The 15,796-nt window shown below is 42.9% G+C and overlaps 1 protein-coding gene across 2 annotated transcripts in view; it reads left to right on the top strand.

Annotated features, from left to right (window-relative positions):
* RASGEF1C (RasGEF domain family member 1C) overlaps positions 1–15,796 on the top strand; it is an 82,032-nt gene that overhangs the window by 50,475 nt on the left and 15,761 nt on the right. For both annotated transcript variants that reach the window (XM_053376937.1, XM_053376936.1), the window contains exons 4-6: positions 1,426–1,563; positions 8,302–8,514; positions 10,484–10,558. In XM_053376937.1, the coding sequence (XP_053232912.1) occupies positions 1,426–1,563; positions 8,302–8,514; positions 10,484–10,558 (426 nt within the window). The remainder of the gene's footprint in view (positions 1–1,425; positions 1,564–8,301; positions 8,515–10,483; positions 10,559–15,796) is intronic.

Raw genomic sequence — 15,796 nt, 5'->3', positions numbered from 1 at the left:
GGTTCCACTGTACAGTCACAGACCTGCTTCACAGCCTCAGTCAGATATTTTGCTATTTTCAGAAGCCTTCATTAGGAAGACTTTTTACTAGTATGTAATAGCTCAGGGACTGGGAATCTGTGACCCTACAGATGGTGCTGGACTCCAGCTTCCATCAATGCCAACCAGCAAGGCCAGTGGTGAGGGAAGATGAGAGCTGTGGTTCAACAGAATCAGGACTTCCTCATCCCTGTAGCATTCCTCGTCCTGGAACTCTAGCTCTTCAACAAACCCTGAGCTTCCATATTTAGAGAGAGAATGGACAAGCAGCCAGGTGTCTCTTTAACACAGGGCCTAACCTTGGGAGGGGAGGCAGCATGAAATGCTTTCTCAGTGCTTCTCTTCCCTAAACCACATATCTGTCTTCAGCCATGGGTAATAATGGTCCTAAATGGACAATGGTGTAATGATATAGAGGCAGAGGAAAAGTCACAGGGGAAGGGGATGAAGGATCCCCTGCCAGCCTCCCTGCTCTACCACGCACAACAACACTCATGAAATTTCATAGGCCACCTATATTACGTTCACTGATAGTAAGAATGTTGCATTTGCCTTGAGACCTGTTTTGGTCACATGCTAAAATGGGCACTTTGATGAGTTTGGTTGAAAAAGCAGGAAGCTTCAAGGCACACAATATAATTTTATTTGATTAGAGGGTGCCTTCCGTCCAGAGGCTAAAACAAGGAAGTTCTCTCCTCTCATTCAAGGTTTCCACTGATGTAATGAATACGTGTGGTGTTTGAAAATAAGCTTCTTAGATTGCTCCTAAAACATTTAGGATCATCTGGCATATCGTGCTATAATGCACAGTGTAGAAGCTCTGACCCCAAGATCTTAGAGGCAGAGAGCAGGAAAAGCCAAAGCGGTTTCCTTTGGCAAATACTTGTTAGGTTCAAAAAGAAACATTTAAGAATAGGTTATAGCTGTACAAAGCAGAGAAGTGGATAGCCAAATATTGAGGATATCCAAAGTAGGGATACTTGTGGAATTCTATCATTGCAAATTCCAGTGTCAACCAACACACACACACACACCAGACTAAAGTACAAAACAGAACATTTTATTTCTGTGCTTGGCTGGAAAAAGTAAAAAAGTTTTTAAAAACCCCCAATTATTTAGAAATGCATATTTTGAGATAGAATAAGTGTTTTAAAGCCATAGGGCAGAAAAGGCTTAGAAGTGAACACATGCAAAAATGCTGCAGACTAGAAATAGACTTCCATCCCTAATCCAAGGCCATCTATGAAACTAATTTAAATCACTCTATAGGCATGTTGGTGTTCTGCAAGTACCACCACTTCGGAATCAGCATTAGGTTAAAGCCACCAGATCTTTTTGCTGAGAGTTCTTAAATTTGCATCCATCTTTTTTTATTTCTAATTTCAGGCACGAATCAGAAAATTTGGGCCCAAAATACTGCAGTTATTGACGGAATGGACAGAAACATTTCCATATGATTTTCAGGACGAAAAGATGATTGGCTGCTTAAAAGACATTATCCACAGGATAGCTCCATGTGATGAGGTGAGGATGGCAGCAATTTAGAGATATACTGAGAAGTTGCATAATCAATAATTGTTCAGTCAGCTGTTTGTTATTAAAAATTACTTTCACTATGGAAGAGACTGTGGGGGGAAATTCCTAGTCAAATTTTAAATGACATTTTCTGAAAATGTGATTATCAATAGAAACAAATGCATAATATTGTTTAATTATTTCTGAGCTAAGATGTAAAAAGCTAGTTGCATCGTCAACTAAAAAGTTCACCCAGGTGACTCAATTTATTTGTTGACTAATTTTTAAAAATGGAAATAGAAATTTACGTTTAAAAAAGTTTATAGAATGTGGGTTGGATCCATATCTTACTGAAATATAAGGAACTTAAGTGGCATCCCTAACATAAGGTAGTGGATCTATTTCAGCTTTCAGCAACACAGTGTCTTCCAGGTGTTTTGGGCTACTGAACTAACTGGGGCTGATGAGAATATGAAGAGCACCAAGATCAACAAAGACTGTTCTAGTCTAAACATGGCTAAGGGTGCAATCCTAACTTACATAGTCATAAATCCAATTGAATGCCATCCAATTTATATTTGAGTAGACATTATTAGAATTACACTAGGCAATTCTCTTTTTGGGTTTTATTTTGTATCTTCACACATTGTCCTTTTTTCTTCTTCCTTTTACCCTTCTTTATCCTCTGACATTCTGCTTAGCAAAACCAGACCTAATTGCTGAGCTAACTAACAAGGCAGTGTGAGATATTGCAGAATGGGAGATATTGGAACAAGCAAACAGAAAGAAAGTACCTAATTCAGATTGACTAATATCCTGGTGTTTTACATGAAAGATTGCAAAACCAATGGTCCCAAACATTAGCTCATTTTGTGGCCTATTAACTTTTTAGGATATAAACAGTTAAAGGAACCATGAAGCTGTCAGTGGAGGCTTGAATCATTTTAAAGGTAAAGGTAAAGGTACCCCTGCCCGTACGGGCCAGTCTTGACAGACTCTGGGGTTGTGCGCCCATCTCACTCAAGAGGCCGGGGGCCAGCGCTGTCCGGAGACACTTCCGGGTCACGTGGCCAGCGTGACAAAGCTGCATCTGGCAAGCTAGCGCAGCACACGGAAACACCGTTTACCTTCCCGCCAGTAAGCGGTCCCTATTTATCTACTTGCACCCGGGGGTGCTTTCGAACTGCTAGGTTGGCAGGCGCTGGGACCGAGCAGCGGGAGCGCACCCCGCCACGGGGATTCAAACCGCCGACCTTTCGATCAGCAAGCCCTAGGCGCTGAGGCTTTTACCCACAGCGCCACCCGCGTCCCTGAATCATTTTAGATTCCTCCTAATTAACCAGCTATCATTTTAGATTCCTCCTAATTAGCCAGCTAACAAACAGTGAATATTGAGTTGCGTAGCTTTCAAAGGAGGAGCTTTAAGTTATGCACAATATAAATAACAAATTAGACATTGGGGAGTTGTTTTCAGATTGGGCTCTTAATGACTAAGGTCATAGCCAGCAACCAAAGAGCTACTTTAGTCATGCTCAAAATCTTCAACATACCCAGTTCAATGTTCATTGAACTTTGACTGGCAGCTTGTGAAACCACCATAGAAAAGGGAAATGGCGACGTTTGGTATTATAAAAGAAAGACTTAATAAGATATGAATAATTTCTATGGGGCATTATCCAACCAAGTGCTTCACCTAAGGAAAGGATTTCCAGTTGTGCAACTTAACTTCTCCTTCTTCTCTCCTCACTTGCCCTCTGCCAGGGGCGTACGAAGTGGGGGGCAGAGGCGGCAGATCGCCCTGGGTGCCACTCGGGGGGTTGACAAGATGGTCCCTGCCTCCCCCCATCTGTAGAGTGGCCGAGGGCACACACAGTCAGTAGGGGTGCCGCTCGTGCGGTGTCTGTGTGGGCTGCCTTTCGCATAGCGACCATATGGGCTGCTGCGCATGTGCACTCTGTATGGGATGCCGCACATGCGCAGTCTGTACGGGTTGCTGCTTGTGTGGCAGCCCGTACAGACGCCTGTATGGACTGTGCACGCGAGTGGCAGTGGGCGGTTCGCCCTGCCTCTCGCTGTCCCGCCCTGGGTGCCAGAGAGGGTTTCTCCGCCACTGCCCTCTGCACCCTCCCCAAATTGGTTTGAGTGTTGGGAGAACCCCTAGAGCAGATTTAGGGGACACATGGGGGATGCATTGAGATTAATCTTTTTATTGGATTTTCTCTTACAACAACTCTGCAAGGTAAGTAACCTTTATTTCCGTTTTACAAATGGGGAGCTAAGGCTGAAAGAGAATGCCTTTCCTAAACCCACACAGTCCATAGCAGAGATGGGACTTGAACCCAACTTACAGCCAGGGTCCTATCCCCTGCTCTACATTGGCTCCTGCTCCTCTTTGTGGTACTGCTGTTGCTTCCACAGGGTGGAGCTGCCTAAAAGAGGCAGCTCTCTTTTTGCTGGTGATTTGAAGTTGGCTTGTTGAGTAACTAACCAACTAAACAAGCTTGACCTTGGTGTAACATCAAACCTTGCAAAACATTAAACTTCCTTTGCAAGGTAAGAGCAAACTGTGGTCTGATGGTTTAGGTGAAATGGCAACCTAAGGTTTGCCTGAGCACCAGGATAAAATTGAAGCACTGGGGTGGGGGGAGAAGACACAACTTATGAGCTCAAGGCTCCTCACTGCATATCTAATATGAGGCCATGGGCTGGCTGGGTATTGGTAGTTAAAGGCAGCAGTAGGAATTGTCTTCAGCAGTGGTCATCCAGATGCTGTGAAACTGAAGACCCATTAGCCCCAACCAGCATGATGGGCGATGGAGTCCATCAACATCTGCAAAATATCACATTGGCCACCCCCATCTACAGAATCAATGGATGCAGGTTGCTGCAGCAAAGGTCTCATTGGCCTTTTGGTTGATCTCCAGACAGTTCACATAGCTAGAGTGTGCTTGTATCTATGAGGCTGGGCTTCTTAGATAAATAGCTTCCTCCTGGGTGTTTTCTAAACCCCCCCCCCCTCTTTTGTCCAGATGGCCATAGCTGCCAATTGTTAAGCAGTTTTTATCTGGCAATCTGAATGAAGAAAGGATGCAAAGACAATTATGAGAGTTCAAAGTGAACAAAATATCCATGCTGCTGAAAACATATCAGCCCTATATGGGAAATGGAGACACTGACTTTGAGCCTGTTGACATTCAGGGTCTGCTCCCATTGCTTTCAATTGGAGGAGCAGCCTGGACTGTGCCAGAATACTTCATAAACAAATCTATATTAGTTGGCTGTGGTGGGTGGAGAGCTGGGAAAAAAACCTTAATGCCAGTCTCCCTGAGCAAAACTAGCAATTAATTAAAGGAATAAGTCACAAGGTCGTATTTATGCAGCTATCTTTTGAAAGGAAAACATGAAAGAGAAACTGTTCCATGATGGGGTCTGTACTTGTTTGAAGGGAAAAGGGCAGATCAAATCAAAAGTGCAAAAGAATCCTAGGATTATGGAACACATTTTATCTGTTACTGAAATAAGATTGGGATGATTCCTTGCAGCAATATTTTCCTGCTCTTTATCCAGCCTGGTTTCTGGAGGTTTCTTGCAGTGCTTAGAAAGGTATGCATACTGAGAAGCAGTTTCTTTTGCCAAGAGTTACAATTTGCATTTTGAAAGAGAAAGCTTAATTAAAATCTGAATTTCTAAGCCACCTGCTGGGGCTTGCCATCTTCCTTAAATGTGTTTCTGCTTGAGAATGAAATGTTTTTCTTGAATATTAAACAAAAGTACTCTTTGGTTCCCAAACTGGATATTTAAAGAGAAACAGGATTTTTCATATAGATACCTAGCAGCAGAAATTTTTACAAAGTTCCAAATTAAACTGCACAGTCATTGGCATGTTAAGAGTTTTAAAAAAGAGCTTATTTCTATTAGAAAAAAGATATTCAGGAATACATTGTGTTTGTTAAATATTTTCTTAGCCACAGTTCTCAGGACAGTTGTTTGTGTTTACAACTAATGTATGTCACCCAATAAATTAGTATCCTCTGGGATATGAACCATAAATTTACAATGCATGAGTAAAAACCTAAAGACAAGCAAACAAATAATTAATTCTGAATAATAATAATAATAAATGCCAAACTAAATAAACACAATAAAAATAGAAGTGATAAAACTGCCACTAGCAAATAATATAAAACAGCATTCAAAAGCACTAAATGGTTAATTTAAAATATTTGGAAAATAAAAAGACTGTAGTTGCCTAGTGAGTCTCTCTGCAGAGGGGCACTAGGCACACAAGAGCCTCTCCCCCTCTCTAGTAGCCACCTATTGCACCTTATTTGACAAGGCTATTGGAATTAAAAAAAAATTAAGATTTATTTTTGTGCAAAGAGTCATTGTACACCTTCAGGATTATACTTTTGTTCCTGCTTGCTTATGGTAGATGTTACATAGATGTTTCCCTTTGCTGACAGCAGGATCAAATCCTCAATAAAGAATTTAAAACTTACATTACAAAATGATTAAAGCACTAAAAGCAGCAATAGGAAACCAACAATAAGCAGCAGTAAAAAAAAATTACTTCAAATACAGAGACTTTAAAAACCAATACAATAAAGCAATCCTCTATGGACCAAACGCCTTCTTTAAAAGGACAGTTTTATACTATATTCCAGAAGGCCATGAAACAGGGGCAAGACTTCTTCGCTGTATTTCCACGTGGACAAGCTACTGAGGTCTGACAGCTGCCAGCTCAGTTGCCTTTTCCGAAAGCAGTGATGTGTTGTCCGTGCCACTCTTTTTTAGTCACCCAGAACATCAGCAACGCATAGCTGATTGATGTGTGCGCCAGTATCCTTCCAGTTGCCCTGAGTGATATGTGACTGGATGACATAATCCATGGACTTTGTGGTGTGTCTCTGACCTGCCTCGCTTGCTGTGTTGATCCAGCTGTCAACTTCCTCACTGCAAACTTCCCTTCTTTGCAGCGCTTTATGTCCAGATTAGCAGTAGGCTCAAATCATAGCTGTCTGAGGCAGAGATTGAGAAGAGAGTTTGCTCATAAGCAGTTTCCTCTCAAACTGTCAAACCTTGTTAAATGCCCTTCAGGATTTATGGGCAATGCAGAGGATTGTAAACGCTCATATATATCTTAGCCAGGCTTTTATTAAATAAACACATTCTTCCTCAAGAGAATAATTCTTTTTATAACAAGGATAGGGAACCTCAGTTCCAGGGGGCTAAATGCAGGCATTCAGGCCTCCCTGTCTGGCACTGTGCCCAGACGACATGTCTCACTGGCCCTGATTCACACCCCAGTTTAAACCAGGGCAGTTCCCTTTGAGAGATTGGTAACTGCATATGACAGCAACCCTTCTGAGTCCACGGGCACATTTGAAATTCTGAAAAATTTCTGATGCTGTGGGCACCAGTCACAAAATGGCTGCCATGGTGGTTTGGCAGCACACAAAATGACTGTTGTGGAAGGTGTGGCACAGCACAATTCCAGGAATCTCCTTTTCCAAACAAAAGAAGAAGTCTGTTGCTGGTGAGGTAGTGTTGATTAGAACTAGAAAATAAAACAAAAATTATTCCTGAACTTAATAATTGCAAATATACATACACAGTCATAAATAAAAAGATGCATTTAATGCTTGCTGTTGAGTCATTATACTATTTTTATTATTTAAATAATTGCTACCCCACTCTTCAGCCCCAAGACTCCCAGGGCAGTCTCTCTACCCCTCCTCTCTCACATACACACAAAGGGGGGTGGGGAGAAAGACGGACAGACCCTGCTCCCCAAGCTTACAATTCGGGGACATGATGATACTATTATCTATTCTTATTCTTAATTATTAATTTTATTACCCACCCTTCACCAATAAGTCCCAGGACAAGATTAGTAACACTTAAAGCAGATTATGAACACAGGGAAAGGGTGAGCCCCGAAAACACAAATCTCTTGACGCCAGGGTAAAGAGGTATGTCTTCAGTATTTGCTGAAAGCTATATAATTAAAAAGCCCAATGCACCTCTATGAGGAGTTCCATAACTTAGGGGGTTGCCACAGAAAATGCCCTCTCCCAGGTGGCTACCCCTCCAAATAAACTACTGAAGGAGGTGGTATTACCAAGAGAGCCGCCTTTGCTGATCTTAACATCCAAGAGAGTTTGTAAAAAGAGAGAGAGAGAGAGAGAGTCTTTCAAATATTTGGGCCTCTAGTTGTTTGCAGATTTAAACACTGATATGAGCACCTTGATTTGGGCCTTGAAATGTACTATCCGTTTTAAATTAGCACAGTCTTTCACAATTCTATGTGGTACAGATTAAGGACAAAAATGGTCAGCTTGGGCAGAATGTTCTGCTTTTTGAAGCCTCACAGCACAAAACTAAAATGGGAAGGTGAAAGGTAATTGGTGCTGTTTCCTCCCCCCTCCCCCCTTCTGTATTCCACACATGTTAAACTGGCATTGTGGTCAGTAGGCTGAACTAGCACGGAGCACAGTTGCTCACATGTTTTTGACTGGATGCCAGTCTTGTGGTAGAGATCCATAGGATGGAGCTTAGGGTGGACCTATAATTAAGCTGACTGGAATAGTTTGGTTGAAAATAAGATTCTAAGCCACGAATGGTTTATGGATATTTCCCAAATAGGAACATTCAATCATACCTATTTTATTTTTTCCAGCTCATGGTTTGTAATGTTTTTCTTTTCCTCCCCCCCCCCCCCTGTTCTTTTCCTTTTCCTCACTTCAGGCCTACTGGAAAAAGATGAATCAGCTTCTGCAGACCCTGAATCAGAAGCTCGCAGCTCTTAACCATGGGCAGGAAGGGATAGTCAAGATCAACGCAGCTGTCTCAGACAAGGTGGTTGCTTTTAAAAGTAAGCCCCCATCCATTCAACGAGAAATGATGAGTGTCTGCAGTGATCCCTACACCTTGGCCCAGCAGCTGACACATGTGGAACTGGTAAGTGGAAGGCAAGACGTTTTGCTTTATCTTTAATTTAGGTAAGACGACATTTTCTAGAAAATCCCTATTGAGACTTTCGAGAGGGTTAAAATATGATCAAATCCCCTTCCCTATGGCAGGAACTCAAATGTGTTGCGGTAAGTTTCTGAATGTAGGACCACAAGTATAGGGCATCATGTGAGTCCTTCAGTCCAAGCAATTGCCCACTGGGAGGGAATAAGATATCTTACTACTAATAACAAAAGCTAAGTTATATAGTTAAGAAGCTAGTGCACCTACAGTAGACCAAATATGTACTGTTCAGGTTAATGCTAGTTTCAGATGCAGCCATCTTTTTCTTGCCACATGCTGCAATATGATATTGATTAGTATTGGTCTTGATGAATGAAGAACACAAAGTTTCTCTGAATAACCTTTCTGAAAGTGTTTATCCTTAAATATTTGCAAAAAGTTGAGATAGGATGGTCTATTTGGATCTGGGAGAGGGTCTTGACCCTTCCTTCTACATTCTGATTAAAATATCCCCTCCAGGTACTCCAAACTGGTAATTGCATGTTACATTTTCCCAAATGGGGCAAGTAACAGACTGGGTGAGCTGTATTTTAATCAGGAAAAGAGTTCAGGGAGAAAGGATTAAATATTCTTCCCAAGTGACATGGTCCCAATCCAAATCATCCATCCCATATATGTTGTTTGCACACACACAAAATCAGACCTGTCATCTTGATTAGTTTGGTCCTGAAGCATTCAAGTTTTTAATCAACCTTTTCATCAGTGCGTAGCAGGTTCCCAGTCAGAACCACTGCTGTAACATCATCACCCCTTGTTCTTATCCACTAGTCCATTCTTGTTTCTTATTTTGAGGATTTCACAAGGTTTCATTGAGTTGCCAAGTCATCATAGGTTTGATGTGTTGTTTTTCTACCAACAAATTCATATCTACTTCTATAACTCATGGACTTAGGATAACGTAGACATGATGTGGGAGATTCATGATTAGGAACGCCCATGGCATTTACCGTATTTTTCGCTCTATAAGACGCACCAGACCACAAGACGCACCTAGTTTTTGGAGGAGTAAAACAAGAAAAAAAATATTCTGAATCTCAGAAGCCAGAACAGCAAGAGGGATCGCTGTGCAGTGAAAGCAGCGATCCCTCTTGCTGTTCTGGCTTCTGGGATAGCTGCGCAGCCTGCATTCGCTCCATAAGACGCACACACATTTCCCCTTACTTTTTAGGAGGGAAAAAGTGAGTCTTATAGAGCAAAAAAATACGGTATTTTAGCAGCCTTACATGGAACTTATGCTCTTGGATTGTTTTTAAGACTTTTTCCCCTTGTCCATTTCCCACTAGCACTTTCCTTGATGTAAATTACACTCCTAATTACACAAAGCTACTATTAGCTCCACAGGGCATATGTGTGTGATGGGCTTAGATGCTGTGCAGCTGGGTTCCCACTGCCCCACAGCACCTCATAGCCACTTCGGTGCAGGTATGGTTATGATCAACGAAAGAGCTCAAGAGGAAGGAAAAACCAAGGGAGAATCTAATCACAGAACTCCAGTAGCCTAATCTATTTCAGCTGGAATGTCTTTCCTGCTTATGCAGTATAGACTCTAACCATGATGTAATTGTTTCTCTGTCAAGGATGAGGAGTCAGTGGACTTGCTAGATGTTGTAGGACTGCAAGTCCCAGTAACCCCAGCTAGCATGGCTATTGTTTGAGTGATGATGAGTGTTAATCAAGCAATAGCTGGAGGGCCACAAGTTCCCCATCCCTGCTGTAAGCAATTCCTGATGGAGAGTAAACCAGGCAGAGCTAGTCTGCCAGCCAGTGGTTTCATAAATTCCTTTTAAATTCTGGTTTCAGATCTGAAAGGTGCTACTTCAAGCACCATAAAGTGAATAAGTGATTCCAGGCATGCTATATTACAATTTATTTCTCACTTTATTTCTTGCAAAAGGAAAGACTGGGTCACATTGGGCCTGAAGAATTTGTTCAAGCATTTGTCCATAAAGATCCTTTGGAAAGCACAAAGGTATGACTAGCACTATTGTTGCTGCTGCTATTTCCAGTTGCATTTAGTGGCTGACCTACATTTTTCGGGCCCTGAAGCTTGAACTGATATGGGGCCCCCATTGCAACCAGAAATGAGGTCTGGGTAACCACTGTTATCTTCTTCTGTGGGTTTGTTCCATGACAGATCACCACCGTTTTTTTATTTTTTAAATTAACTACTGCATCTCATATAGTGGTACCTCGGGTTAAGTACTTAATTCGTTCCGGAGGTCCGTTCTTAACCTGAAAATGTTCTTAACCTGAAGCACCACTTTAGCTAATGGGGCCTCGCTGTGCCGCTGGAGCACGATTTCTGTTCTCACCCTGAAGCAAAGTTCTTAACCCGAGGTACTATTTCTGGGTTAGCGGAGTCTGTAACCTGAAGCATATGAAACCTGAAGCGTATGTAACCTGAGGTACCACTGTATTTGGATTAAAATAGCTGCACTGACATGTCAAAGTCACTGGTGTGAATAAAAATTCCCTATGCCTTGTAGCTTTTGAGTTATAACTCTGTTGGTAGAGTATGAGACTCTTAATCTCAGGGACATGGGCGTGAGCCCCACATGGGGTGAAATATTCCTGCATTGCAGGAGGTTGGAATAGATTAGCCTTGTGGTCCCTTCCAACTGTTCTGTGATTCTGTGGTGGGGTGAAAATGAGGGAAAATGAGGGAAATATATATATATGCATGATGGACGTTTAAAAGCATTTTTTCTAAGCAATGTGGAATAAAGTTGCTTCTGGGGCCCCTCCAGAATTAGGGACTCTAAAGTTTATGATTCATTAGTTTCATAGTAGATCTGCCCCTGGTTGCATTACCCATTCTGAGTGAGCATTTCAAAGAGTGGGATGTGCAGCAATTGGGACTACACAGTAGGCAGTACACATCTGTTTATATTTATAGGGAGGCACCTGGAACATGTTTTTCAGAGTTGCATGAAGCTGTGGTGTTTAGGACATGGTGCTCATGTGCACAGTGTACATTTGAAATAAGTCCACGGAACCATCTCCTACCTGATGTTCTTTTGGGGTTTCAAACGCCCCTGATGTGCACCTTGTAGCTGGAATAAGAAGAAAAGCATGGTTTTGTATTGGTAATTAGAGAGTGCATATTTTAATATTCCGTGCTGCAGTCCCAGTAGGGGGGAAATTAGCCTCTGCCTGTGCATACTCAGCTCCTTGCTTGTTAACGTCAAGGGCAACATGCCCATTAGTGTCTGTGAGAAAGAAAATAGGAGAAGGTGCTGCTTTATGCACTATTGGTGCACAGATAATTCTTCAGAAGCAGGTTTTGGCATGTGACTAGCTGGATGTAATCACAATGCAGTAACTAAAAGCAAAGTATTCCTAAGACTGATAATATAAGTACCCGTAAGGCTGGTAAATTGGAGATGAAATACGTTAAAGGAAACTTCTTAATGCAGCATAAATTTCTGATGGCTGGGAAATTTTGTTCACTTACAATGCATACAAAGAGCAGCAAAGAATATTCATTGAAACGAAAGAAAAAAATGCCTTGGGTGATGGTATGAGGAAACTGGCCCCTTCCCTCGTTGGACTACAGACCTGTTGCATTAACATCTGTAGTGATGAAATGTTTTGAGAGATTGGTCCTTCAACACCTTAGGACATGTTTTCCACTGGATTTTGATAAACATCAGTTCGCCTATAGGAGAAAGAGGTCGACAGATGATGCCATAGCTACAGCCTTTCACCTTGCAACGAGTCACCTGGAGAGACCGGGGAATTATGTTAGAATGTTGTTTATTGATTATAGCTCGGCTTTTAATACCATCCTTCCGGACATTCTTATCAAAATGCTGATGGAACTAGACCTACCTTCTACCATCTGTGACTGGATCAAAGACTTTCTGAGGGATCGGACACAAACAATGAGGATTGGGCCTGTTACATCTACCTCCCTGAAGCTCAGCACTGGCACCCCACAGGGATGTGTGCTGACTCCTTACCTGTACTTGTTGTATACATATGACTGTATTTCCTCTGATCCATCCACTGTAATTATTAAGTTTGCCAATGATACTATCATAATGGGTCTAATTACAGGTGGGGATGAATGAGTGTACAGAGGGGAGGTTCAAAAAGTATCTACCTGGTGCTTAGAGAATGACTTGCACCTGAATATTAGCAAGACAAAGGAGATGGTGTTGGACTTTCGGAGGAAGAGAGGGGAACTAGCCCCTTTGTATATTGGAGCAAGGGGTTGTGTGGAGAGAGTCTCTTCATTTAAATTCCTTAGTGAAGACCTCACTTGGAAAAACAATATAACTCAGGTGGTTAGGAAGGCCCAACAAAGACCCCACTTCCTCGGGGTCTTGCAAAAGAACAATGTAAAACAACAATTGATGACCTCCTTCTACCGGTCCACAATAGAAAGTGTCCTCTCATATTGTATCACAGTGTGATACATTGGCTTGACAGCCATGGACAGAAAGTCTTTACAGAGGGTGGTGAACACAGCACATGATATCATGGGCTGTCCCCTGAGCCTGCTAGATGACATTGCAAGGGATGGTTGCCTTAGGAGAGCGAGAAAAATTCTCAGGGATGATTCACACCCCAGCCAGCACCTCTTTAATCTTCTACCCTTGGGCAGGAGATATAGAAGTATAATCAGTTGTACCAACAGGCTAAAAAACAGTTTCTATCTGTGGGCTGTTAGGCTGCTGAACAGAAAATAATATAGTGCAACTGACTTTCGGGGTTGGTGTGTTGTGCGACAAGCACACAGAGTGCAATGAGATTGAGTGTTTGGGGGGGTAAGGCTTGGTTAATTTCATTGTACGCAGGTTGACAATAAAGGTATTATTATTATTATTATTATTATTATTATTATTATTATTCTCAGCAGACGTTGCACATATCAACAAATACCTCAAAATTAGGCATCTGCCATCCATTTTCCAGTGGGATTTTAAAGGGGAACATGTTGTGCTTTTGCTTCTTATTTTGCTGGGATTGAGTTAGGGTGCTTGGTCACTGCATTATTTATTGCGGGCTATGGGAGGAAACTGCCTTTTTCTTTCATTGGCTTCCAAATAATCTTTTGAGTCTGTAGATTATTTTGACCGCCAAACTGCAACTCAGAGAACTTTAATTTCCTTGCTGCTTTCCTTCCTGCCGTAGGCCTGTCATCTTCCCCTCTCCACAATTGCTTGTGATGCATACATATCCCCAAGTGCTGCTCAGTTCAGCAGACAGGAATAGGGGCAGAAAATGGGACTGGGCGAGGTGGGGGGCACAGGCAAGAAGTGGTGCCATTCACCTGATCTCCAGTTGTGCTGGGGAATGTAAAGGTTCAATACACATCTCTAAGTGATAACCAAGAAAACCTGTAGATTAGATGATAAAATGAGGACATAGTAGTAAATGTTGGTTGAAACAGAAACATGTCTAGACTAAAACTGAATCAGATTTTAAAAAGCAAGCAATGGAGCATTCATAGAATCATAGAATTGTAGAGTTGGAAGGGACCACAAGGGTCATCTAGTTCAACCCCCTACAAGGCTGGGATAGCTCAGTTGGTAGAACATGAGACCCTTAATGGGTTATGGGTTCGAGTCCCACATTGGGCAAAAGAGTCCTGCATAGCATTTTGTGTACCAATTGTGTCATCTTGTGATAGGGTGCATTATTGTCACAAAGTAGGGTGAGCACACGGTGTGGCACAAATTGCAGCTTTGCACTAGCACAACCATCCTTGCATGAAACACTTCATATCTATTTGCTAATCTTTGTGTGTATGTATGCACACACATGCATGCACAGTCCAAAGACCGTGACTGACCTAAGCTACTAAATTAAATTAAGGGGGGAAAGTTGAGATGATGAAATGAGGACATAGGAGTCTATGTTGGTTGAAACCGAAAGACTTCTAGAGTGAGACTAAATTGAACTAAAAAAACAAGGAGTGGAGATGTTGAGTGCTATGTTAATGGATGCCCAAAGGCTTTGCGTGCCATGTAGCATTAAATATACTTGGATATAAAAGAATCCAAGTATAGCAATGGGAGAAAAGTGCAAGGAGTAATTAAGGATAATGTAACAAAATATGAGATGGAGATGACAGAAGAGAACAGTGTGTGAATTCCAGAGAATGAATGGGAAAGTGGCGGAACTAGAATTCAAACCCATTTTGTCAACTAGAAAATAAATACTAATATGGGTAGCTTCATCTACCTAAGATTTAATGAATGGTTACATTCATTAGATGATAAGGTGCTGCTACATGACATACTGTATTTTTCGCCCTATAGGACGCACCGGCCCATAGGACGCACCTAGATTTTTTGGGGGGGGGAATAAAGGGGAAAAAATTATTCCCCCCCTAGGCGCGGGGCTGGGGAAGCCCAAGCTTCCCCCTCCCCCAGCCCCCAGAACGGGACCCAGAGCGATGCCGAAGCTGCGTGCAGCTTTGGCATGGCTCTGGGAGCTTGCGGGGTTGGAGGAGGGGGAAGCCCTCCGCCAGCCTTCTAACCAAGTCGGGGGACAGTGGGAAAGGCGCGCTGCGCCTCCCGCTGTCCCCCGAGTTTGCAGGACTGGCGACAGGGAGGAGCAGGCTTTTCCCCACTGCCAGCCTTCTAACCAAGTCGGGGGACAGCGGGAAAGGTGCGCTGCGCCTCCCGCTGTCCCCCGAGTTTGCGGGGCTGGCGACGGGGAGGAGCAGGCTTCTCCCTCCGCCAGCCTTCTAACCAAGTCGGGGGACAGCCTCCCCGCTGTCCCCCGAGCTTGTGGGGCTGGCGGTGGGGCTCTCCAGGCTTCAGCGAAAGCCTGCATTCGCCCCATAGGACGCACACACATTTTCCCTTCATTTTTGGAGGGGGGAAAGTGCGTCCTATAGGGCGAAAAATACGGTACCTGCTGAATACGCAAGAGAGTCAAAAGGGGGGGCGGAATTACAGCAAGCCACAGATCCAGAAGCAAAGTGTGACCCTGCTCCTACAAGGGGAGTGCAGCCCCATAAGGGTAGCCAACTGACCAATTTCTCAGACCCAGGAACTACTTACCCACAATGGCTCTGTCTTGCCAGGATTCAAGCTCAGCTTATTTTACCTTACCCATTTCACCACTGTGATCAGCCAATGGCCCATTGTGGTACGATATTTCATAGTTGATCATTTTGGTTGCCCTTTCCTGGACCTTTTCCAGCTCTACAATAACCTTTTTGAGGTGCAGCAACCATATACTGCATTCC

The sequence above is a fragment of the Podarcis raffonei genome, chromosome 2, assembly GCF_027172205.1.
Source record: "Podarcis raffonei isolate rPodRaf1 chromosome 2, rPodRaf1.pri, whole genome shotgun sequence".
NCBI lineage: Eukaryota > Metazoa > Chordata > Lepidosauria > Squamata > Lacertidae > Podarcis > Podarcis raffonei.
Note: the sequence above shows the minus strand (reverse complement) of the source record. Positions and strands in the feature narration are given on the sequence as shown.